The sequence below is a fragment of the Capricornis sumatraensis genome, chromosome 3, assembly GCF_032405125.1.
Source record: "Capricornis sumatraensis isolate serow.1 chromosome 3, serow.2, whole genome shotgun sequence".
Taxonomy (NCBI): Eukaryota; Metazoa; Chordata; class Mammalia; order Artiodactyla; family Bovidae; genus Capricornis; species Capricornis sumatraensis.
Genome location: NC_091071.1, coordinates 14,051,551 through 14,077,390, shown reverse-complemented (window position 1 = coordinate 14,077,390; position 25,840 = coordinate 14,051,551). Strand labels below are relative to the sequence as shown.

The 25,840-nt window shown below is 39.1% G+C and overlaps 1 protein-coding gene across 1 annotated transcript in view; it reads left to right on the top strand.

Annotated features, from left to right (window-relative positions):
* TPST1 (tyrosylprotein sulfotransferase 1) overlaps positions 1 to 25,840 on the top strand; it is a 90,151-nt gene that overhangs the window by 18,582 nt on the left and 45,729 nt on the right. The window contains exon 2 of the mRNA XM_068967967.1: positions 3,607 to 4,552. Coding sequence (XP_068824068.1) covers positions 3,708 to 4,552 — 845 coding nt within the window. The 5' untranslated portion in view covers positions 3,607 to 3,707. The remainder of the gene's footprint in view (positions 1 to 3,606; positions 4,553 to 25,840) is intronic.

The window sequence follows — 25,840 nt, the reverse complement described above, 5'->3', positions numbered from 1 at the left end:
TACTCCCTTTTAAATTAAATACTGGTGTAACATCTGAAGTTTGCCTTCTATGTTATGGATACAGTTTTCTGTATAGATATTTCAATGCTATATTGCTACCAATTATCTTAATTTTTTCTTTGCAGTCTGTTTTAAAAAAAGGCTTTATTTATTTATTTTTGGCTGTGCTGGATCTTTATTGCTCTGCTTGGGCTTTCTCTAGTTGTGGCAAGCAGGGGTTACTCTTTGTTATGGTGTGTGGGCTTCTTATTGTGGCGACTTTTCTTGTGGAGCACAGGCTGCTCTAGGTGTGCAGGCTTCAGTGGTTGCAGCGTGCCGGCTCAGTAGTTGTGGCAAACAGGTGTATGAGCTACAGCCTCAACCTACTCGAGCTCTTCTCGCTCCTTGCACACGTGCTGGCTGAAATTCACACTGGCAGCACAGTGGGGCATGTGCATTGCGCTCCCATTCAGCCTGAGCGATCTCCATTGATTCCAGTTTCAAAGGCTCTAGGCCTTGTAGTTTGTTCTGCTTTGCCCTACTCTGCTGAACTTCTGCATCTGCTGAGTGGATGAATGGTGGGGTGGGAGTAGTCAGGCACAAATACCGGCGGTTCTCACTGTTCTTACTCAGTGTTGAGCAGTTTTTAAAGCATAAACGCTTCTTGGGTTGTTGTATTTCTTTGGTCAGTTTCATCCTGTTTTATAATTTGTTTCTGTGGCCTGGGAGTAGGGGAGGGGGCAACAGGGAGCGAGAATTAGCCTACCTTCTCATTAGTTCATTGCTGGAAGTCATGCTTCTCAGAATATACTTTTTCCAGTATAGTTAGTAATTTCCCCAGGTGTACTCACTGTCAGTCAGGATTGTTGTTGTTCAGTCGCCAAGTTGTGTCTGACTCTTTGCAGCCCCTTGAACTGCAGCACGCCAGGCTTCCCTGTCCTTCTTTATCTCCCTGAGTTTACTCAAACTCATGTCCGTTGAGTTGGTGATGCCATCCAACCATCTCATCTTCTGTCACCCCCTTCTCTTGTGCTCAATCTTTCCCAGCATCAGGGTCTTTTCCATGAGTCAGCTCTTTGCATCAGGTGGCCAGAGTATTGGCGCTTCAACGTCAGTCCTTTCAATGAATATTCAGGGTTGATTTCCTTTAGGATTGACTGGTTTGCTCTCCTTGTAGTCCAAGGGACTCTCAAGAGTCTTCTCCAACACCACAGTTCAAAAGCAACAATTCCTTGGAACTCACCTTTCTTTATGGTCCAACTCTCATCTGTTCATGACTACTGGAAAAACCATAACTTTGACTATAGGGACCTTTGTCAGCAAAGTGATGTCTCTGCTTTTTAATATGCTGTCTAGATTTGTCATAGCTTTTCTTCTAAGGAGCAAGCATCTTTGAACTTTGTGGCTGTAGTCACCATCCGCAGTGATTTTGGAGCCCAAGAAAATAAAATCTGTCACTGTTTCCACTTTGTCCCCATCTATTTGCTGTGAAGTGATAGGACTGGATGTCATGATCTTCATTTTTTGAATGTTGAGTTTTAAGCTAGCTTTTTCACTCTCCTCTTTCACTTTCATCAAAAGGCTCTTTAGTTCGTCTTCACTTTCTGCCAGTAAAGGGGTACCATCTGCATATTTGAGGCTATTGATATTTCTCTCGGCAGATTCCAGCTTGTGAGTCATCCAGCCCGGCACTTCTCATGATGTGCTCTGCATATAAGTTAAATAAGCAGGGTGACAGCAAACAGCCTTGATGTACCCCTTTCCCAATTTTAAACCAGTCCGTTGTTCTGTGTCAAGTTCTAACTGTTGTTTCTTGTCCTGCTTACAGGTTTCTCAGGAGGCAGGTAAGGTAGTCTGGTATTCCCATCTCTTTAAGAAATTTCCATAGTTTGTTGTGATTCACACAGTCAAAGGCTTTAGCGTAGTCAATGAAGCAGAAGTAGATGTATTTTTAGAATTTGCTTGCTTTTTCTATGATCCAATGGATATTGGCAGTTTGATCTCTGGTTCCTCTGCCTCTTCTAAATCCGGCTTGTATATCTGGAAGTTCTCGGTTCACATACTGCTGAAGCCTAGCTTGAAGGATTTTGAGCATAATTTTGCCAGCATTTGAAATGAGTGTAATTGTACAGTAATTTGAACATTCTTTGGCATTGCCTTTCTTTGGGATTGGAATGAAAACTGACCTTTTCCAATCTTGTGGCCCCTGCTGAGTTTTCCAAATTAGCTGACATATTGAGTGCAGCATATATATATATATGCATACATATATATCTGTATATATATAACCGAGAGTTTTTAAGGAATGTGATTATGGCTCTGGCATTTCTAAAATCCATACAACAGTCTGGCAGGTAAGAGGTGATGTTAGCCTTGAGTCTAAATTCTTCAAGGCAGTAGGCTGGAAACTCAGGGTTTCTCTGATGTTTGTTGTCTTGAGGAAAATCTCCCTTTTCTTCAGGAAATGTGTCTTTTCTCTTAAGGACTCCAGTTGTTGGATGAGGCCCACCTATGTTTTGTAGGATAACCTACTTTACTCACAGTTCAGTCTGTTGATTTGTTAGTCATTTCAAAAAAAAACCTTCACAGAAACATTAGACTGGTGTTTGACCAAACACTGGGCACCATAGCCTAGCGAAGTTGACAGATAAAATTAAACACCACGCTTGCTCTCTGAAATTCAGGTTAAATTTACATGCACTAGTATATGTGTCTAACATGTATGCCTCTGCTCTTATGTGTCTGTGTGTTTGGTCATGGTGTATCTTCAGTTTAGAATATTCTTTGTGCCCAGATCTTATTTATTCTTCTGAAGGCTAGATCACAGACACACACAGTTTTCTTTGCACCCTATACTAGCTCTTCTGAACTACTTCTTGTCACCTAATTACTCTGTGTTCTGTCATGCCATTGTGCTTTTGCACACAAATTTCTGTTCCTTAGTGTAGTCTTTCCTCTTGTTTTATATAAGGCTTTTGTAGCTTCCTGAGGCATGCTTTGTGTGCTTTTTCATTATACTCCCATGGTCTCCTTTGTTTTCTATTAAGGCACTGATCACATTTTACTGTCATTGTGTATCTGTCTGCCCATGAGACTATGTTTCTTGAGAGCAGGGGTCATTGCACTGCTGTCCTTTTCAAAGTTTATCCTCGGCCAAGCCCAAGTATCTGGACTGTATCTAAATAAATACTTTATAGAATGAATAAACTGTGTAAAAATTTTGAAAGTTGTATATTTCTTCTGTAATTTATCTTTAAAGTAGAATGTGAAGATAATGAATTCTTGGGGATGAAGCAGCTCTGACTATCAGAGATGAACCTTGAGTTAGACTTGAAACATACTTGGGAATATTGAATATTTGCTTGACTAACTAGAAATAATTTTATTTATTTTTCCATTCTGTGCAATGTCTGTAGCTTCAGTATTGTTACATAAAGAAAAGCTATTTCTGATTAGAAATGTTGATTTATTTTTGCTTTCATTTATATATGCTTGTATTCTAAGAATATCAGTGTACTTAAGACTGCTTCAGCTTCTTTCTAGCTCAAATGTAATGGTGATAACTGATTATTAAATTTGTCAACAATCTCAGTGTGATGAAAAAATAACTTTTTCCTTCTCTATTAGATGTTGGTCATCTTTTTGAAGTACACTGTCAATGGCCTGAATGTTTTCTGAAAATCATTTGAAGCAAAATATCTGTTTAATAGCAAGATAATCACATCAAGATGGTTGGAAAACTGAAGCAGAACTTACTATTGGCATGTCTGGTGATTAGTTCTGTGACTGTATTTTACTTGGGCCAACACGCCATGGAATGCCATCACCGAATAGAAGAACGTAGCCAGCCCCTCAAACTGGAGAACATAAAGACCACTGTGCGAACTGCCCTGGACATCAAAGCCAATAAAACCTTTGCCTATCACAAAGATATGCCTTTAATATTTATTGGAGGTGTGCCACGGAGTGGAACCACGCTCATGAGGGCCATGCTAGATGCACACCCTGATATTCGCTGTGGAGAGGAAACCAGGGTCATTCCTCGAATCCTGGCTCTGAAGCAGATATGGTCACGGTCGAGTAAGGAGAAAATACGCTTGGATGAGGCTGGTGTCACCGATGAAGTGCTGGATTCTGCCATGCAGGCCTTCTTACTAGAAATCATTGTGAAGCATGGGGAGCCAGCCCCTTATTTATGTAATAAAGATCCTTTTGCCCTGAAATCCTTAACTTACCTTGCTAGGTTATTCCCCAATGCCAAGTTTCTCCTGATGGTCCGAGATGGCCGGGCATCAGTGCATTCAATGATTTCTCGAAAAGTTACTATAGCTGGATTTGACCTGAACAGCTATAGGGACTGTTTGACCAAGTGGAATCGTGCCATTGAGACCATGTATAACCAGTGTATGGAGGTTGGCTATAAAAAATGCATGTTAGTTCACTATGAGCAACTTGTCTTACATCCAGAACGGTGGATGAGAACAGTCTTAAAGTTCCTCCAAATTCCTTGGAACCACTCAGTATTACACCATGAAGAGATGATTGGAAAAGCTGGGGGAGTATCTCTGTCAAAGTGAGTAGATTTTATGTTTTTTATTTGACCCTATATTCAGCTAATAAAGGTGTGTGTGTGTGTGTGTAAACTGTATCCCTTTCCTGGAATAGAGAGAGCTTCATCAATGAGTTCTTAAAAAGTTCTCTAACTGGTTCATTACACTTTCATTTACTTAATTCATTTTTGAATTGATGAATTATCCTTTTTATGTACTTGATGGAGGCAAAAATGGAGGCAAACCCAGTTTATAGCAGTAAAAGCACTGCAGACTTTCAAGTCCATCATTCAAATTTAGTGGCTTCTGATATTTAATTTCCAGATATTTTTGTTAATAAGGATAGTTGACTTTTGTATAGAGTATGGTCAATATGAGGAAAAGCATCTACCATATTGAAAGTGAAAGTATTAGTTGCTCTGTGACCCCATGGGCTGTAGTCCTTGAGGCTCTTCTGTCCCTGGAATTCTCCAGGTAGGAACACTGGGTTGCCATTTCCTTCTCCAGGGGATCTTCCCGACCCCGGGATTGAACCCGGATCTCCTGCATTGCAGGCAGATTTTTTACCATCCGAGCCACCAGAGAAGCCCATAGATAGTAAATTCCAAGTATATAGAACATTTTAGTGAGAGGAAAAATAAAGGTACAATTATCTAACTCAGTCCCTTCATTTTATAGGGAAGAGGTCTGAGTCGGAAAGATCAAAATGATTTACTCAAATTTAGGTGGCAGGGCCAGAATTAGAATCTGTGCTTTGGTCTAAATGAGCTGGTACTTTTGTCCATGGCATTTTATTGCATCTAGTGTTTTCTTTAGTCATCTGATGAATACATCTTCCCTTGAATTTTATAAAAGGTTAGAGAATCACTGAAATTTAGAAGTTTAATCCATAATCCATACTAGAAGTTCCTTGAATTAAAATACTTCTAAAATCATTGCACTTTTCTTCCTTTCTCGTAAAGTGATGACTAGGTTGGGTTGTCTTGGTCTGATAAGATGACGTACACATCAAATAAGGATATAATGATATAAAAAGTACTCTTAAATTCAGGTAGCATCTCCTCATGAAGAAAAGTTGACTTTGACTCTATTTTTTATCTTTCCATTTATAAAAGTGATATATATCCCCTGTAAAATAAAGAAAAAGCAACGAACTTCCCTCGTGTGTCCTACTTGCCCCTATCAAGGAATGTCTTCTTGATTTTTTTCAAGTGTAGAACTTGTACAGTAGACATTGCTTCCTCATATGGATAATTTGAAAGGAACAGCTACGTTTCTGCAGCTAGCTTTCAGTTACTGACTATAAATTATTAGGTATCATCACTCTAGTGGCTCCAGGTTATTTACACTGATTCAAAAAAATTACAGTTTTAGCTCCTGTCATCATAGTTTATTGTTCTTTCTATATAATAGACCATAACTTGTTTCATCATCTGTATTTCTAGGTAAGCATTTTATTCTGTATGCCTATATGTTGGCCCAGAAATTCTGATGCTGGTTCCATCTATTAATATAAAATAAGCCTATTAACACCCCCCATCTCTCCGAGTAGGGAGTAAAGAGATTGGCTGAAGTTAAATTTCCGTGGAAATCAGGAGGAAATAATTTTGCAGGGCATTCTCTGGCAGTCCAATGGTTAAGACTTTGGACTTTCTACTACAGGGGAGCACGAGTTTGATCCCTAGTTGGGGAACTAAACTCTTGCATGCCTCATGGGTGGCCAAGGAAATTCATAGGAAGTTTGAATCAGTGAACTTTAGAAGGGGAAGAGACCTTATTTAGCTGTAGTATATGGAATGCATACCCTGTGAAGTTTTATGCTTTGTCAAGAATCACACATGGCAGAACTAGAACTTCTAATGCCTATTCCAAGACTTGCCACTATGAGTTTTTTTTTTTTAATTAACACATATAGTAAATTACAAATATTCAGTGTACAATTTGGTGAATGCTTACATCTCTATACACTTGTGTTCTCACCATACATATAAAGTTAGTTTAAAAATAACTGGCATTTAGGAGACTCCTGTTTACTCCTTCCTAGTCAATATCCTCCTCAACCCCAAAGTAACCACTGTTTCAGTCTCTTTCACCAGAGGTGATGAGGTTGCATATGAAGTTCAAAAACAATCTTGCTTGTTTTTGAGCTTCATATAAATGCTATCATGTCTGTTTACTATCTTGTTCCTGGATTTTGTCATGTAACATTTAGATTCACCTATATTATTTTACATAGCAATAGTTCCTTCTTTTTCCATTACTATGTGATATTTCAAATAACACTATTTACATATGCTTTATCTCAGTTTTCATATTTACCCTTTCACTGTTACCCATGGATACTTTAAAAACTTCCATTTAATAGATGAAAGGCCTATCCCTCTCATAGAGGTTGAGGAGCTTGTTCTCGGTTCCACGGTTGAAACATAGTAGAAAGAAGATATGGGTTCATGTCTCTCCATCTTTAGAAACTGTGCTTTTAACCTCTGTGTTATGTTTACATTACAGGACTTATGAATATTAAATAAAATTACGACTGTGAAAGTGGCTGAACAGTCAGACAAAGGTCCAAATCCTAGCTCTATCCTTTATTAGTTGTATGACCTTGAGTGAGTTTTCTTATCCTGGAAATGGAGATGGAAACAATACCCATTAAGGTTATCCTGAAGACTAAATTAGGTGACTATGAAGTCTTAGCCCAGTGCCTGGCATTAGTAGGTGATCAAACATGTTACCTATTGGGAATTCCCTGGTGGTCCAGTGGCTAGGACTTTGCTCTTTCGCTGCTAAGAGCTTGAGTTCAAATCCTGGTCAGGGAACTAAGATCCCACAAGCTGCACAGTGTGGCAAAAAGTGTTACCTGTTATCTTTATTATTATTATTATCAAGATGATGATAACTGTACCCATTGTGGATGATGATCATAGTCTGTACTTCATAGAGTTGTTGTAAGGATTAAATTAAAATTACTGTAAAGCCTTTAGTACAGGCCCTGGCATAAATGTTATAGTATATATTTTTAAATTATTATTAAATGCTTATGCTCTGTCAAAAAAACAAAAACATGCACGTGAAACACCTAGCATGGTACCTAGTACAGTACCAAGTGCCTCATAAGCTTTCGTTGCCACATATTCTCTATAAGCTTTTTAGTGTAGAGAGAGTGTGAGTGAAGTCACTCAGTTGTGTCCGACTCTTGGCGACCCCGTGGACTGTAGCCTACCAGGCTCCTCTGTCCATGGGATTTTCCAGGCAATAGTCCTGGAGTGGGTTGGGGATCTTCCCAACCCAGGGATCGAACCCAGGTCTCCCGTATTGTAGACAGATGCTTTACCATCTGAGCCACTAGTCTTAACTCATGAACGAAGCAAAATGGGCACCTGATTGAACAGCTCTTCTCGGAACACTGACAGGGCAGATTGGCCTTACAGTAGCAATATTTGAAACTACTTTATGGTGATCATCTGTTATTATTGTCATGTTTTTCCCCTTTTGTTTGTTTAGTTTGCCTATTTGTGAACCTCAGATAAATGGGATTATAGTCTGTTTCTTCTGTCCATTTTTGTTTGTTTTCTTTTAACATTGTCTTGAGATTTATCTTTCTGAGGTGTATAGCTATTTTTATTTGTTTTTATGGCCATAGTTCTATTTTGATATAATTAATTACTAATAATAGATACTATTATTTATACTATTGATGACCATTTGAGTTGTTTTTGGTTTAGAGCTGTGTACATTTTTTTAAGGTTCTTCTCTTCAAGAGTTTCTCTTAAGATACACACCTAAGCATAGGATTGCTGGACCATGGGGGATATTCATATTCAGCTTCATTAGGTAATGCCAAATTGTTTTCCAAAGAATTTGCAGTAGCTTACACTGCTACTGTCAATATAAAAATCCCCAGGAATCTATATCCTCATCAACATGGCTTTTTAAAAAAGAAACAGCAAACCTTATTTAATGTTACTATAGAGTACAGCCTGGCTTTTTAATTTTTCTAGTTGAGTAAGAGTAAATGGTACTTCATTGAAATTTCAATTTGTAATTCTCTGTTAATGAGTTTGAGTACCTTATATTTTCATTGGTTATTGGTAGTTCTCTTTTATTCCCACTTAAAAGGTTTCATTTAAGAAAGAAAATCTGGTGCTATTCTTAGAAAGGATACAGATGAAGAAGTACATAGGGTGAAGTCTGGAAGGGTCCCAAAACAAGCTCCTGGCCCCATGATATAAGGATACTCTGCCCTCTGCATATGGATATGTTCACCAACCTGGAAGTTCCTAAAAATATAGTGACTTTAGTGTTTGCTTAAAATAGCAAATGTGTATTTTGTCACAGTTTTGGTGGGTTGATAATATGGGCTTGTCTTAGCTGAGTCTCATAGCTCAGAATCTCATACAGGCTGCAGTCAAGGTTAACTGGTAAGGGACTGTTTCCCAGCTCATGTGGTTTTGGGCAGGATTCAGTTCCTTATGGGTGTTGGATGGAGGACCTCGCTTCCTTGCCATGAAGCTTTCTCTCTATGGTTACTAACACAGCAGCTGACTTCATCAGAGCAAGCAAATGAAAAGAGTCAAGGAGAGTGAGCAAGACAGAATTCACATCTTCTTAACCTAATCTCACAAATAACATCCTGTCATCTTTGCTGTATTCATTAGAAGCAAGTCTCTAGGTCCAGCCCCAATCAAGGGGAGGGGATTACACAAAGGAATACCTGGAGTTGGGAATCATTTTAGAAGAAGTCAACCAATCTGCCCTCTGGTTGCCAGTGACTCATATGCAGAAATATTTTCTCCCTTGCCAAGTGCCAAAATTCTCATCTTGTTACAAGCTCAGAGTCCTTCATCTTGCCATATAAATTAGGTTTAGTTGTGGTTCAGGCTTTTGGGTGTAGTTCCTTATTAAATACAGGTCCTTGAATACAACAGTTTTCAATCTGAAGATACATCTAAAGATACAAGTTTATGTCCCCACCCCACCCCCAATGCCAGTATAAAATGGTGAAACAGGCATAAGATAGTAGACCTTTTTATTTAAAATGAAGGTAAATGGGGGAGAGGGCAGGGTATCACTGTTCAGTTGCTCAGTCGTGTCCAACTCTGTGACCCCATGGACTGCAGCATGCCAAGTCTCCCTGCCATCACCAATTCCCGGAGTTTACTCAAACCCGTGTCCATTGAGTCGGTGATGCCATCCAACCATCTCATCCTCTGTTGTCCGCTTCTCCTCCCGCCTTCAGTCTTTCCCAGCATCAGGGTCTTTTCAAATGAGTCATTTCTTCGCATCAGGTGGCCAAAATATTGGGATAAGCAAGGTATCACTCAGTTCAGTCAGCTCAGTCACTCAGTCGTGTCCGACTCTTTGCGACCCCATGAATCACAGCACGCCAGGCCTCCCTGTCCATCACCAACTCCCGGAGTTCACTCACACTCACGTCCATCGAGTCCGTGATGCCATCCAGCCATCTCATCCTCTGTCATCCCCTTCTCCTCCTGCCCCCAATCCCTCCCAGCATCAGTCTTTTCCAGTGAGTCAACTCTTCACATGAGGTGGCCAAAGTACTGGAGTTTCAGCTTTAGCATCATTCCTTCCAAAGAGATCCCAGGGCTGATCTCCTTCAGAATGGACTGGTTGGATCTCCTTGCAGTCCAAGGGACTCTCAAGAGTCTTCTCCAACACCACAGTTCAAAAGCATCAATTCTTCGGCGCTCAGCCTTCTTCACAGTCCAACTCTCACATCCATACATGACCACAGGAAAAACCATAGCCTTGACTAGACGAACGTTAGTCGGCAAAGTAATGTCTCTGCTTTTGAATATGCTCTCTAGGTTGGTCATAACTTTTCTCCCAAGGAGTAAACGTCTTTTAATTTCATGGCTGCAATCACTATCTGCAGTGATTTTGGAGCCCCCCAAAATAAAGTCTGACACTGTTTCCATTGTTTCCCCATCTATTTCCCATGAAGTGATGGGACCGGATGCCATGATCTTCGTTTTCTGAATGTTGAGCTTTAAGCCAACTTTTTCACTCTCCTCTTTCACTTTCATCAAGAGGCTTTTTAGTTCCTCTTCACTTTCTGCCATAAGGGTGGTGTCATCTGCATATCTGAGGTTATTGATATTTCTCCCAGCAATCTTGATTCCAGCTTGTGTTTCTTCCAGTCCAGCGTTTCTCATGATGTACTCTTCATATAAGTTAAATAAGCAGGGTGACAATATACAGCCTTGACTTACTCCTTTTCCTATTTGGAACCAGTCTGTTGTTCCATGTCCAGTTCTAACTGTTGCTTCCTGACCTGCATACAGATTTCTCAAGAGGCAGGTGAGGTGGTCTGGTATTCCCATCTCTTGAAGAATTTTCCACAGTTTATTGTGATCCACACAGTCAAAGGCTTTGGCATAGTCAATACTCAATTCTGAAATCCATCTGGGAAAATGTTAGACATTCTTTGATTAGGTCTCAATTGAATATAAATAATTCTAGGAATTATTTTCCATGTCTCTCAGCTCTGCTCTTTGGGCTCTTGAGTGATCATTTCTTTTTCTGAAAGATAGCACATGTTTTGTAGTTGTGTGGTTTTATCAGACTGCCTCCTGCCAGAATAATTCTGGAAATCCAATGTGTATTTTCATTTTGTACTGTTTCTGTCTCTTTCAGTCCAAGTTGGTAATGTTGCTGGTGATAAACTTCTCAAAAACTTTGTGGGTCCTCTGTAAATCTTACTGGGGTTCGTTCCATTTGGATAATAGTTTTCCCCACAAATCTCTGAGATAAACCATTCTTTGCTTTGGACTCCTGCTGAGATGTCTAAGGGATAATGTGCTTAAGCTTCTTAGAGGCCTTATTGTTAAATTGAGAAGACCTGTGAGGCACACCTTTAATTTGTTTAAATGACTGTGTGACTGAATAATTGAGAGCCATTTAGAAGTAACCTACCATTGAGGTTATTTGATTGAAGCAGTTATATGACTTCTTTTTCCCTCCCTAAAGCTACTATGTAAGTTACATTAATACATTTTGTAATATTGATTTAACCTTGAATTTCTGGTAAAGCTTCAACTTAGTGGAGCACTAATTATCTAATTAGTGCTGCATATGATATGCTAACTTTTAGTTTAGAATTCTTACATCTATTTCATGAGTGATACTGACCTGTAGTTTTTATTATTCTTACACTCTTTGTCTGGTTTTGATAGGGATAGAGTAGGTAGGTAGTTTTAGAAATCTCACTAGGGGATTATAGATAGAGAGGGAGCCCTAGGAACTTTGGGAGATCCCGGTCCAAAATAAAGGACTTTCCTGTAGCTCAAACAGTAAAGAATCTGCCTGCAATGCAGGAGACCAGGGTTCGATCCCTGGGTTGGGAAGATTCCCTGGAGAAAGGAATGGGTACCCACTCCAGTATTCTTGCCTGGAGAATCCCATGGATAGAGGAGCCTGATGGGCTACAGTCCATGGGGTTGCAAAGAGTCAGACATGACTGAGCAACTAACACTTTAACTATAAAGCTTTTATCAATGAAAGCATGAGATATGCCTCAGAGTAAGTTAAATGAGGCCTGCATCCTGCTAGTCAAGTCTAGCAAGATAATCATCCTTAGAACCAAGGACAGAACTATAAGGGAAAGATGACATTCCAAAGTAGAAGACCCTCATTATAAAGAAACCTGAGATGATTTAATGTATTTTAGTATATGTTACCACCCTTCTGCTGATTTGAATAAGAACCAGGACAGCCCTGGTTTGAGCTTATATGATCAGTCTCCTGCCTGATGTGAAGGAGAAGCTAGTGATACAAGCCTAATGTCTACTCATAGAATGAGGAAGAAGGTAGTCCTCTTCCCATCCCCACTTTCGTTTGATTGTAAACTCACTTAATTCTCGGGCCAGAGCCCCCTTGCCTACCCGCTTATATCCCTCACAAGGATCCTATATTAATAAATCTACTCCTGGTCTATCACTTTGCCTCTCACTGAATTTCTTCTGCACTGAGACATACAGAACCTGAGCCTCAGTAAGTCCTGACACCAGGTGAGTGAGTCTAGTTAAAAACTATGGGTTCGCATCCCAGTCTGGGGTTTGGCTGGGTTCAAGTCTCAGCCTGTGGGTTCAAGTCTCAATCTGAGATGTGAGGTTTCAGTTTCATTATATCATACTGCTGGCCTTACAAATTACTTAGAGAGTGTTCCCTCCTGTTCTGTGCACCTTTTGGTGTTTTGTGTTATTATTGGATCACATTTTCTTGGTTCTGTGTATCTGAGTAATTTTTGAAGTTATGTTTTGAGTCTCTGAGTCCTGCTAAAATCCTCTGGAGAATGAAGATTTGTTTTGTTTTGTTGAGTAATCAGTCTGGTTAGTTTCTAAACCTCAAGTTTGTGTCTCCTATGAATAATGTTTGCAGTATCATTTTACTTTTCAGACTTTGCTATACTGCTTTGGGTTTTGTCACTGACAAATCATTTGTGAGTTTGGAGCATCGGTGGCAATTTATTTCATAGTTTAATTCTCAAAGGCTTTGCTGTGCTACTTCCATTTCTCCCAGGTGTGAGTTGGAAGTTGTGTTAATTCATACGCTAAATTATGGGACATGTTTTCTGGCTCTCTCTTTCCCTTGATTTCAGCCCCCCACCCAACATACTAGCTGGGGCTACATTTCTTGTTATTCTGGCATGAAGTATGGCTTTCTCTCAGTTTTAGCTGCTTGCACCATCACTGTGCATTTCTGCATGCTGGGTGTCACCATGAAACAGATGAGAGAAAACTGTCAAGAATAACGAGGATGTTTCCTATACTCTTCAGATCCCAGTGCTCCCTTTTCCCATTATTTTTTGCCTAAAAGATGGGGTTTTATTCAGTTTTTTGCTGCTTACATTTGTGCATCGGGTGTACTAATGATTTTTCTTTTATTCTAAGGATTTTAATGTTTCTAAGTTTTATTTGGGAATGTCTTTAATTTGTGGAAGATTATTTTTGTTTGATTCAGTCTGTTGCTGCTGCTACTGCTAAGTCTCATCAGTTGTGTCCAACTCTCTGTAACCCCATAGACTACAGCCCACCAGGCTCTGCTGTCCCTGGGATTCTCTAGGCAAGAATACTGGAGTGGGTTGCCATTTCCTTCTCCAGATTCAGTCTGGGTTGGCAGTAATTTTCTCCTAGTACTTTGAAGGTATTATTCCACTGTCCACTAGTTGCAGTTGTTGCTCTTGAGAAATCTGCTGTCAGTCTAATTGTCAGTTTTGTTTTTCCAGTTCTTTTTTTTATATGACATTTCCATGACCATTTTAAGATCTCTTCTTTTGTGTTCTGTGTTTTTACTAATATATTTTGTGGATAGGTATCAATTTCTTTAAAACAGAAATTGAAAGTGAAAGTTGCTCAGTTGTGTCTGACTCCTTGCGACCTCATGGACTGTATAGTCCATGGAATTCTCTAGGCCAGAATCCTGGAGTGGGTAGCCTTTCCCTTCCCCATGGGATCTTTCCAACACAGGGATCAAACCCAGGTCTCCCACATTGCAGGCATATTCTTTACCAGCTGAGCCACCAGGGAAGCCCAAGAATACTGGAGTGGGTAGCCTTTCCCTTCTCCAAGGGATCTTCCCAACCCAGGGATCAAACCCAGGTCTCCCACATTGCAGGCATATTCTTTACCAGCTGAGCCACCAGGGAAGCCCAAGAATACTGGAGTGGGTAGCCTATCCCTTCTCCAGGGGATCTTCCTGACCCAGAAATTGAACTGGAGTCTCCTGCACTGCAGTCAGATTCTTTACCAACTGAGCTATGAGGGAAGCCCTTAAAAGATAAAGGTTATTTAAATAATTTCTTCTTGAATATGCTTTGTGTCTTTCAGAAGGAGTTTGTCCATTTTTTCTCAGTTCTTAAATCTATAGGCATAAATTTTTTATAGCATTCCTTTATTGTCATTTTTATATCTGTAGAAACTATAATGATCTGTGGAAACTGTCATTCCTGAAATTGGTAATTTCTACTTGGAGGCTGTTGGGCTTTTTGAATCTGGATTTTAGAGTTTTTATACAATGTGGGGCTTCCCAGATGGCTCAGAGGTTAAAGGATCTGCCTGCAATGTGGGAGGCCTGGGTTTGATCCCTGGGTCAGGAAGACCCCTGGAGAAGGAAATGGCAACCCACTCCAGTATTCTTGCCTGGAGAATCCCATGGACGGAGGAGCCTGGTGGGCTACAGTCCACAGGGTCGCAAAGAGTTGGACACGACTGAGCAGCTTCACTTTCACTTTCACTTTTCATACAATGTGGGAAAACTTGTACATTATTTCTTCAGGTATATTTTTTTCTCTTCTCTTTTGAAGGCCCCCAACTATAAATATGTGAGATTGTTTGAAATTGTTCCAGAGCTCACTAATGCCTTTTGAAAATTAAAAAAAATTTAATTGAAGTATAGTTGATTTATAATGTTGTATTAATTTCTCCTGTACAGCACAGGGATTCAAATATACTTACTTTTTAATATTCTTTTCTGTTATGGTTTATCACAAGGTATTGAATATAGTTTCCTGTGCTATCCAGTGTGTGCATGTGTGCTTGGTCGCTAAGTTGTGTCTGACTCTTTGTGACCCCATGGACTGCCAGGGTCCTCTGTCCATGGGATTTCCCAGGCAAGAATACTGGAATGGGTTGCCATTTTCTCCTCCAGGGGATCTTCCTGACCCAGGGATCAAACCTGTGTCTCCTGCATTAGTGGATGGATTCTTTATTAGTGAATCAGTTCAGTTCAGTTCAGTTCAGTTGCTCAGTCGTGTCCAACTCTTTGTGACCCCATGAATCACAGCATGCCAGGCCTCCCTGTCCATCACCAACTCCCGGAGTTCACTCAGACCCATGTCCATTGAGTCAGTGATGCCATCCAGCCATCTCATCCTCTGTCGTCCCCTTCTCCTCCTGCCCTCTATCCCTCCCAGCATCAGAGTCTTTTCCAGTGAGTCAGCACTTCGCATGAGGTGGCCAAAGTACTGGAGTTTCAGCTTTAGCATCATTCCTTCCAAAGAAATCCCAGGGCTGATCTCCTTCAGAATGGACTGGTTGGATCTCCTTGCAGTCCAAGGGACCCTCAAGAGTCTTCTCCAACACCACAGTTCAAAAGCATCAATTCTTTGTCACTCAGCTTTCTTCACAGTCCAACTCTCACATCCATACATGACCACAGGGAAAACCATAGCCTTGACTAGACGGACCGTAGGACCTTGTTATTTATCCAGTCAGCAATTTGTATCTGCTAACCTCAGACTCCCACTCCGTTCCTCCCCCACTTCTTCTGCCCCTTGGCAACTGCAAATCTGTTCTCTCTCTTTCTTCTTCATATATAGGTTCATTTGTGTCATATTTGATTCCATGGGCTCTAGGGTATGTGGGCTCAGTGGTTGCAGCTCCTGAGCTCTAGAACACAGGCTCAGTAGTTGTGCTCCGTGGCCTGTGGGATCTTCCTGGATTGAACCTGTGTTTACATATTTGCCGGTGGATTCTTTACTGCTGAGCCACCAGGGAAGCCCCCCAGGAGTAGAATTGCTGGATCATACGGCCACTGGTTTTAGTTTTCTGAGGAACCGTTGTAACTGTTTTCCATACTGGCTACACCAGCTTACATTCTTGCCAGTAGTATAGGAGGTTTCCCTTTTCTCCAGACCCTCTCCAGCATTTGTTATTTGTAGACTTTACTGATGGCCATTCTGACCAGTATGAAGTGTTATCTCATTGTAGTTTTGATTTGCATTTCTCTAATAATTAGTGATATTGAGCATCTTTTCATGTGCCTGTTGGCCATCTGTATGTCTTCTTTAGAGAAATGTCTATTTAGTCCTCTGTTTTCAGTTGGGTTATTTGTTCTTTTGTTGTTGTTGTTGAGTTGTATGAGCTGTTTGTATATTTTGGAAATTAAACCCTTGTTAGCTGCATCATTTGCAATTATTTTCTTCCATTCTGTAGGTTGTATTTTCATTTTGTTTATGGCTTCCTTTGCTGTGCAAAAGCTTGTAAGTTTGATTAGGTCCCATTTGTTTATTTTTCTTTTTGTTACCATGGGAGACTCACTTAAAAAAACATGGATATGATTTATGTCTGAGAATGTTTTACCTGTGTTCTCTTCTAGGAGTTTTATGATGTCCTGCCTTACATTTAAGTCTTTAAGCCATTTTGAATTTGTTTTGTGTTTTCTGACTTCATCAGTTTACATGCAGCTGTCCAACTCTCTTAACACTACTTGCTGGAGAGACTTTTTTCCATTGTGTATTCTTACCTCCTTTGTCAGAGATTAATTATCCATAGGTATGTGGTTTATTTCTGGGCTGTCTATTCTGTTCATTGATCCATATGTCTGTTTTTGTGCTAATACCATGCTGTTTTGATTACTTTAGCTTTGTAGTGTTGTCTGAAGTCTGGGAGGGTTATGTCTCCTGCTTTATCCTTTTTCCTCAGATTGCTTTGGCAATTCTGGGTTTTTTATGGTTCCATTTAAATTTTAGGATTGTTTGTCCTAGTTCTGTGAAGAATGTCACTGGTAATTTGATAGGGATTGCACTAACCCTGTAGATTGCTTTGGGTAGTATAGCCATTTTAACAATATTAATTCTTCTAATCCAAGATGATGTTTTTTTAATTTTTTAAAATAGACCTTTTAAAGAGCAGTTTCAGTTTCACAGTAAAATTGAGCACAAAGTACAGGGATTTCCTATATAGTCTCAGCCCCTCCCCCAGGAACAGCCTTTTGGGATCAAAATCCCAAACCGGACTGGTCCATTTGTTACAGTTGATGAACCAACATTGATACATCATTATCATATGGAGTCCATATTATACATGAGGGTTCATGCTTGGTGGTGTTCATTTTACAAGTTTTGACAAATGTGTACTGTCACATACCCACTGTTACAGAATCATACAGAGTAGTTTCACTGTCCTAAAAATTCCCTGTGCTTTGCTTGTTTGTACCCCTAGTGCCTGGCAACTACTGATATTTTTATTGTTGCCATAGTTTTGCCTTTTCCAAAATGTCATTTTGTTAGAATCGTACTGTATGTAGCCTTTTCATACTACTTCTTTCACTTAGTATTAATAGTGTGCATTTAAAGTTCCTCCCAGTCTTTTCATAGATTGATAGCTCATTTCTTTTTAGTACTGAGTGAAACATTTTATTGGTCTTTCCAAATAACTAGCCTCTGATTTTGTTGATTTTTTCCTACTGATTTTCTGTTTTCAACTTTGTTGAATTCTGCTGTAATTATTATTGTTTTTTCTTTTCTTCTGCTGCCTATTTTTTAAAATTAATTTATTTTTTATTGAAGGATAATTGCTTTACAGAATTTTGCTGTTTTCTATCAAACTTCAACATGAATCAGCCATAGGTATACATATATCCCCTCCTTTTTGAACCTTCCTCCCTTCTGCCTCCCCATCCCACCCCTCCAGGGTGACACAGAGCCCCTGCTGTTTCAGTTTCCTGAGCCATACAGATAGCCATCCTGTTGGCTCTCTATTTTACATACGGTATTGTAAGCATCCTTGTTACTCTTTCCATACGTCTCACCCTCTCCTCCCTGTCCCCATGTCCGTAAGTCTATTTTCTATGTCTGTTTCTCCATTGTTGCCCTGTAAATGAATTCTTCAGTACCATTTTCCTAGATTCTGTATATATGTGTTAGAATATGGTATTTATCTTTCTCTTTAGTCACTTCACTCTGTATAATAGGTTCTAGGTTCATCCACCTCATTAGAACTGACTCAAATGTATTCCTTTTTATGGCTGAGTAATATTCCATTGTGTATATATACCACAACTTCTTTATCCATTTATCTGTCGATGGATATCTAGGTTGCTTCCATGTTCTAACTGTTGTAAATAGTGCTGCAATGATCAGTGGCATACATGTGTCTCTTTCAATTTTGGTTTCCTCAGGGTATATGCCTAGGAGTGGGATTGCTAGGTCATATGGTGGTTTTATTCCTAGTTTTTTAAGGAATCTCCATACTGTCTTCCATAGTGGCTGTATCAATTTACATTCCCACCAATAGTGCAAGAGTGTTCCCCTTTTCTCCACACCCTCTCCAGTAATTATTGTTTGTAGACTTTTTGATGATGGCCATTCTGACCAGTGTGAGGTGATATCGCATTGTAGTTTTGATTTGCATTTTTCTAATAATGAGCGATGTTGAGCATCTTTTCATGTGTTTGTTAGCCATCTGTGTGTCTTCTTTGGAGAAATGCCTGTTTAGGTCTTTTTCCCACTTTTTGATTGGGTTGTTTGTTTTTCTGGTATTGAGTTGTATGAGCTGCTTATATATTTTGGAAATTAATCCTTTGTCAGTTGTTTCATTTTCTATTATTTTCTCCCATTCTGAGGGTTGTCTTTTCACCTTGCTTATAGTTTCCTTTGCTGTGCAAAAGCTTTTGACTTTAATCAGGTCCCACTTGTTTACGTTTGTTTTTATGTCCATTACTCTAGGAGATGGGTCATAGACGATCTTGCTTTATGTCATCAAGTGTTCTGCCTATGTTTTCCTCTTAAGATGTTTTATAGTTTCTGGTCTTAAATTTAGGTCTTTAATCCATTTTGAGTTTATCTTTTGTGGTGTTAGGAAGTGTTCTAATTTGATTCTTCTACATGTAGCTATCCAGTTTTCCCAGCACCATTTATTGAAGAGGCTGTCTTTACTCCCATTGTATATTCTTGCCTCCTTTGTCAAAAATAAGGTACCCATGGGTGCATGGGTTTATTTCTGGGCTTTCTATCTTGTTCCATTGGTCTGTATTTCTGTTTTTGTGCCAGTACCATACTGTCTTGATGACTGTAGCTTTGTAGTATAATCTGAAGGCAGGAAGGTTGATTGCTCCAGCTCCATTCTTCTTTCTCAAGACTGCTTTGGCTGTTCGGGGTCTTTTGTGTTTCCTTATGAATTGTGAAATTTTTGAACAAAAAATGTTCTGTGAAAAATGCCATTGGTAATTTGATAGGAATTGAATTAAATCTGTAGATTGCATTTGGTAGTATAGTCATTTTCACAATGTTGATTCTTCCTACCCAGGAACATGAAATATCTCTCCATCTGTTTATGTCATCTTTGATTTCTTTCATTAGTGTCTTATAATTTTCTGTGTACAGTTCTTTTGTCTCCTTAGGTAAATTTATTCTTAGATATTTAATTATTTTTGTTGCAATGGTGAATGGGATTGATTCCTTAATTTCTCTTTCTGATTTTTCATTGTTAGTATATAGAAATGCAAGTGATTTCTGTGTATTGATTTTGTATTCTGCAACTTTGCTGAATTCACTGATTAGCTCTAGTAACTTTCTTATACTATCTTTAGGGTTTTCTATGTACAGTATCATATCATCTGCAAACAGTGAGAGCTTTACCTTTTCTTTTCCAACCTGGATTAATTTTATTTCTTGTTCTTCTCTGATTGCTGTAGCTTGGACTTCCAGAACTATGCTGAATAATGGTGGTGAAAGTGGACAGCCTTGTCTTGTTCCTGATCTTAAGGGGAATGGTTTCAGTTTTTTGCTGTTGAGAATAATGTTTGCTGTAGGCTTATCATATATGGCCTTTACTATGTTGAGATAGGTTCCTTCTGTGCCCATTTTTTGAAGAGTTTTAATCATAAATGGGTGCTGAATTTTGTCAAAGGCTTGTTTCTGCATCTGTTGAGATGATCATAGTTTTTTTTATCTTTCAGTTTGTTAATATGGTGTATCACATTGATTGATTTCCATATATTGAAGAATCCTTGCATCCCTGGAATAAACCCAACTTGATCATGGTGTATGAGCTTTTTGATGTGTTGCTGAATTCTGTTTGCTAAAATTTTGTGAGGATTTTTGCATCTATGTTCATCAGTGATATTGGCCTATATTTTCTTTTTTGTGTGTTGTCTTTGTCTGGTTTTGGTATCAGGGTGATGGTTGCCTCATAGAATGAGTTTGGAAGTGTTCCTTCCTCTGCAATTTTTTTGAAAGAGTTTTAGAAGGATAGGCCTTAGCTCTTCTCTAAATGTTTGATAGAATTCTCCTGTGGAGCCATCTGGTCCTGGGCTTCTGTTTTCTGTGAGATTTTTGATCACAGCTTCAATTTCAGTACTTGTAATTGAGTTGTTTATAATTTCTATTTCTCCCTGGTTCAGTCTTGAAAAATAGAACTTTTCTAAGAATCTGTCCATTTCTTCCAGGTTATCCATTTTATTGCCATAGAGTTGTTCATAATAGTCTCTTATAATCCTTTTTATTTCTTCATTGTCTGTTTAACCTCTCCTTTTTCATTTCTTATTTTGTTGATTTGGTTCTTCTCTCTTTTTTTCTTGATGAGTCTGGCTAAGGGTTTGTCAGTTTTTATTATCTTCTCAAAGAACCAGCTTTTAGTTTTATTAATCTTTACTATTGTTTCTTTCATTTCTTTTTCATTTATTTCTGCTTGGATCTTTATGATTTCTTTCCTTCTACTAACTTTGGGGTTTTTTGTTCTTCTTTTTCTAGTTGTTTTGGGTGTAATGTTAGGCTGTCTATTCTGTGTTTTTCTTGTTTCTTGAGGTAGGATTGAATTGCTATAAACTTCCTTCTTAGGACTGCTTTTGCTGTATCCCATAGGTTTTGAGTTGTCACATTTTCATTGTCATTTGTTTCTAGAAATTTTTTTACTTGTTCAGTAACCTGTTGGTTATTTAGACACATGTTGTTTAATATCCATGTGTTTGTGTTTCTTACAGATTTTTTCTTGTAATTGATATCTAGTCTCATAGCATTGTGGTCAGAGAAGATGCTTGATATGATTTCAATTTTCTTAAGTTTACTGGCGTTTGATTTGTGACCCATAATGTGATCTATCCTGGAGAATGTTCCATGTGCACTTAAGCAGGTATATTCTTGTGCATTTGGATGGAATGTCCTGAAGATATCAATGAGATCCATCTCATCTAATGTATCATTTAAGACTTGTGTTTCCTTATTCATTTTCTGTTTTGATGATCTGTCCATTGGTGTGAGTGGGGCGTTAAAGTCTCCTACTATTATTGTGTTGCTGTCAGTTTCTCCTTTTATGTCTGTTAGTGTTTGTCTTATGTATTGAGGTGCTCCTATGTTGGGTGCATAGATATTTACAATTGTTATACATTCCTCTTGGATTCATCCTTTGATCATTATGTAGTGGCCTTCCTTATCTCTTGTGATCTTTATTTTAAGGTCTATTTTGTCTGATAGGAGGATTGCTACTCCAGCTTTCTTTTGCTTCCCATTTGCATGGAATATATTTTTCCATCCACTCACTTCAGTCTATATGTGTCTTGAGGTCTGAAGTGGGTTTCTTGTAGCCAGCATATATATGGGTCTTGTTTTTGTGTCCGTTCAGCCAGTCTGTGTCTTTTTATTGGAGCATTTAATCTATTTACATTTAAAGTAATTATTGACATGAATCCACCACGGGTGTACATGAGTTCCCAATCATGAACGCCCCTCCCACCTCCCACCCCATATCATCTCTCTGGATCAGTGGCAATGTATGGCAAAACCAATACAGTATTATAAAGTAAAATAAAGTAAAAATTAAAATTAAAAAAAAAACATCATATTAACTTAAAAGAAAAGTAATTATTGACATATATGTTCCTATTTCCATTTTCTAATTGTTTAGGGTTGATTTTGTAGATCTTTTTTCTTCTGTTGTATTTCTTGACTGTATAAGTCTGTTTAACATTTGTTGTAAAGCTGGTTTGGTGGTACTGAATTCTCTTAACTTTTGTTTGTCTGAAAAGCTTTTTATTTCTCCATCAATTTTGAATGAGATCCTTGCTGGGTACAGTAATCTTGGTTGTATATTTTTCCCTTTCAGTACTTTAAATATATCCTGCCATTCCCTTCTGGCCTGCACAGTTTCTGCTAAAAGATCAACTGTTAAGCATATGGGGTTTCCCTTGTATGTTACTTGTTGCTTCTCCCTTGCTGCTTTTAATATTCTTTCTTTGTGTTTAGTCTTTGTTAGTTTGATTAGTATGTGTCTTGGTGTGTTTCTCCTTGAGTTTATCCTGTATGGGACTCTATGTGCCTCTTGGACTTGATTGACTATTTCCTTTTCCATGTTGGGGAAATTTTCAACTATAATCTCTTCAAAAAATTTCTAATACCCTTTCTTTTCCTCTTCTTCTTCTGGGACCCCTATAATTCAAATGTTGGTGTGTTTGATATGGTCCCAGAGGTCTCTGAGCCTGTCCTCAGCTCTTTTCATTCTTTGCTTTATTCTGCTCTTCAGAAGTTATTTCCACCATTTTATCTTCCAGCTTACTGATTTGTTCTTCTGCTTCAGATATTCTGCTATTGATTCCTTCTAGAGTATTTTTAATTTCAGTAATTGTGTTGTTTGTCTCTGTATGTTTATTCTTTAATTCTTCTAGGTGTTTGTTAATTGATTCTTGCATTTTCTCCATTTATTTTCAAGGTTTTAATCATCTTTACTATCATTATTCTGAATTCTTTTTCAGATAATTTTCTGGTTTCCTCTTCGTTGATTTGAACTTGTGTTTCTAGTTTGTTCCTTCATTTGTGCAATATTTCTGTCCTTTTCATTTTTTTTTAAGTTATTGTGTTTGAGGTCTCCTTTTCCAAGGCTTCAAGGAAAGTTGAATTCTTTCCTTGAAGAAGGTTGAATTCTTTCTTCCTTTTAGTTTCTGTCCTCTTAGGGTTGGTCCAGTAGTTTGTGTGAGCTTCCTGTAGGTGAGATTTGTGCTGAATTTTTGTTTGTTTGTTTTTCCCTTGAAAAGGCTGAGTGAGGTGGTAATCCTGTCTGCTGATGACTGGGTTTGTATTTTTGTTTTGTTTGTTGTTTAGATGAGGCATCCTGCACAGGATGCTACTGGTGGTTGGGTGATGCCAGGTCTTGTATTCAAGTGGTTTCCTTTGTGTGAATTCTCACTCATTGATACTCCCTAGGATTAGTTCTCTGGTAGTCTAGAGTCTTGGAGTCAGTGCTCCCACTCCAAAGGCTCAGGGCTTGATCTCTGGTCAGGAATGAAGATTCCACAAGTGGTTTGTTATGGCATTGAGATTAAAACAAATATGTAAAAATGAGAAACCAAAGATGAACCCCAGACTAATGGCAGTTACAAAATCAGGCAAATAATAATTAAAGTAATGTCATATACACCCATGAGCATAGTGAAAACAGTCCAACAAAAATACAGTAGATTGATCCAGTGAACAAAGGAAATAAAAAATTCTATTTACCAGTTAAGAATAAAACTAACTTAAGCACAAACTGGAAGACAAAACTAAAGCAAGGTGCCAAGTGGGGAATAAAGCTATGAAAACAAAACTAACAAGTATGTTGAGAGGAAAGGAAAGAAAGAAAGAATAGATATGCAAAGTTAAATAGACATAGATAAAGAAGATTTGTATACATTAAAGATTAACTGCAAGGGGAAAAGAACAGTAGGAAAGGCAAACAATGGAATAAATGTTGAAAAAATGTAATAGGTTTAAAAAATTAGAAATTAAAATTATAAAAAAGAAAAAAGAGAAAAAAACAGAAGAAGAAAGGAAAAAGGAGGGAAAAAAAGGAAAACTCCACAGAACTGCAAGAGCCCAATGTAGAGGCAGAGGTTTATAACCACAATAGAAAATGTGACAGAATATACACATATGCATATACACCCATAGGCAAAATCAAAACAGCTCAGCAAAACTAAAGTACAGTAGATTGACCAGGTGATCAAAGGGAACCAAAAATTATATCTACCGGAACAAAACTAATTAAAGCACAAACTGGAAAACAAAACTAGGTAACAATTGGGGAATAAAGCAATGAAAATAAAACTAACAAATATGTTGAGAGGGAAGGAGAGAAAGAAAAGAATAGATATGCAGAGTTAAATAGAGGTAGATAAAGAAGATTTTATATATGTTAAAGATTAACTGCAAGAGGAAAAGAACAGTGGGAAAAGCAAACAAAGGAATAAATGTAGAAAAAAATAATAATAGGTTTAAAAAATTAAAAAAAAAGAAAAAAGGAAAACTCCACAGAACTGCAAAAGCCCAACATAGAGGCAGAGGTTTATGACAACAATTAAAAATGTGACTGAGGGGGAAAAAAGCTCAAAAGCTTAATAGGGGTCCTTAGTGCCAATATAATCAATAACTACAACAGAGGGGGAAAAAAGGAAACCGAAGGGAAAAAAAATCCAAAAGAATCTACAGAACAAGTCAAAAAATAAGAATAATAAATGTTTTTCTTGAGTCACTGCTGTCAGAGTCCTTTCCCGAGCTGGGAATCCCAGTCCACCTTACCTCCCTAGGATGCCCTCCAATACCGCTGATCTCTGGACCTGCTGTGGGGGCTGCTCAGATTCTAATCTGTTCTACTCCTGTGTGTTCTGGCCTCCAGTGTCCACAGCTCTCAGAGCTAGTGCGTTTTCCTTTGTGGGCACTCTCAGTGGCCTTTTATATATTCCATAGGCGCAGAGTCTGCTTAGTTGATCGTGTGGATTTAATCTGCAGCTTGTACAGCTGGTGGGAAGGTTTGGGATTTGGATCTTTTTCCTTAGCCACAGTGCCCCTGGGTTTCAATTGTGGTTTTATTTCCACCTCTACATTTGTGTCATCCACTGAGGTTTAGCTCTTGAGGCTGCCCTGGAGGGCTTGGGTTTGCCCCTTTGGGGGCCAGGTATGGAGGTGGTGCAGCTGCTTGGGTCATGGGTTCGGGCGGCACCAGTACTCAGGGGGAGTTGGCGGCTAGGGTAGTAGGAAATACAGTACTCTAGAAGGGTATGGCTACCAGTCTTGGCCAATACGCTCCAGGATTCTTGCCTGGAGAACCCCCTCTCTGACAGAGAAGCCTGGCAGGCCACAGTCTACAGGGTCGCAGAGTCGGACATGACCGAAGTGACCCTGCGTGCATAAACGTGACTATTTTGCCTGTGACAGCTCTGCCTCAGTGAGAGTTGAGTGTGAAGGTGGTGCAGCTATTTGGCTTGACGGGAACCCTGGCGGCACCAGGTATACAGGGATATGGACTGTCTCCGTTGCAGGAGTCATGGTCCTATCAGAGTCTTTTTTGAGCCACTATGTAGCTGGCGATCAGAAGGCCTCTTTGGCCAGCCTTTGTCCGTAGCTCTACCCATTCAGGCACTTAGAGGGCTCCCTTGCCTGGGGTCCTTCTCTGTTGTTCAGGGCATCAGGGACATAGAGGGCACCGCCTGACTGGGGTCCTACTCTGTAGTTCAGTGCATCAGACATTTGATGGGCCAGCCTCTCTATTGTTCAGCTACCAATGCTGGTGTGTGGTGAGAGAGAGGCTGTGGTGATGGCTTCA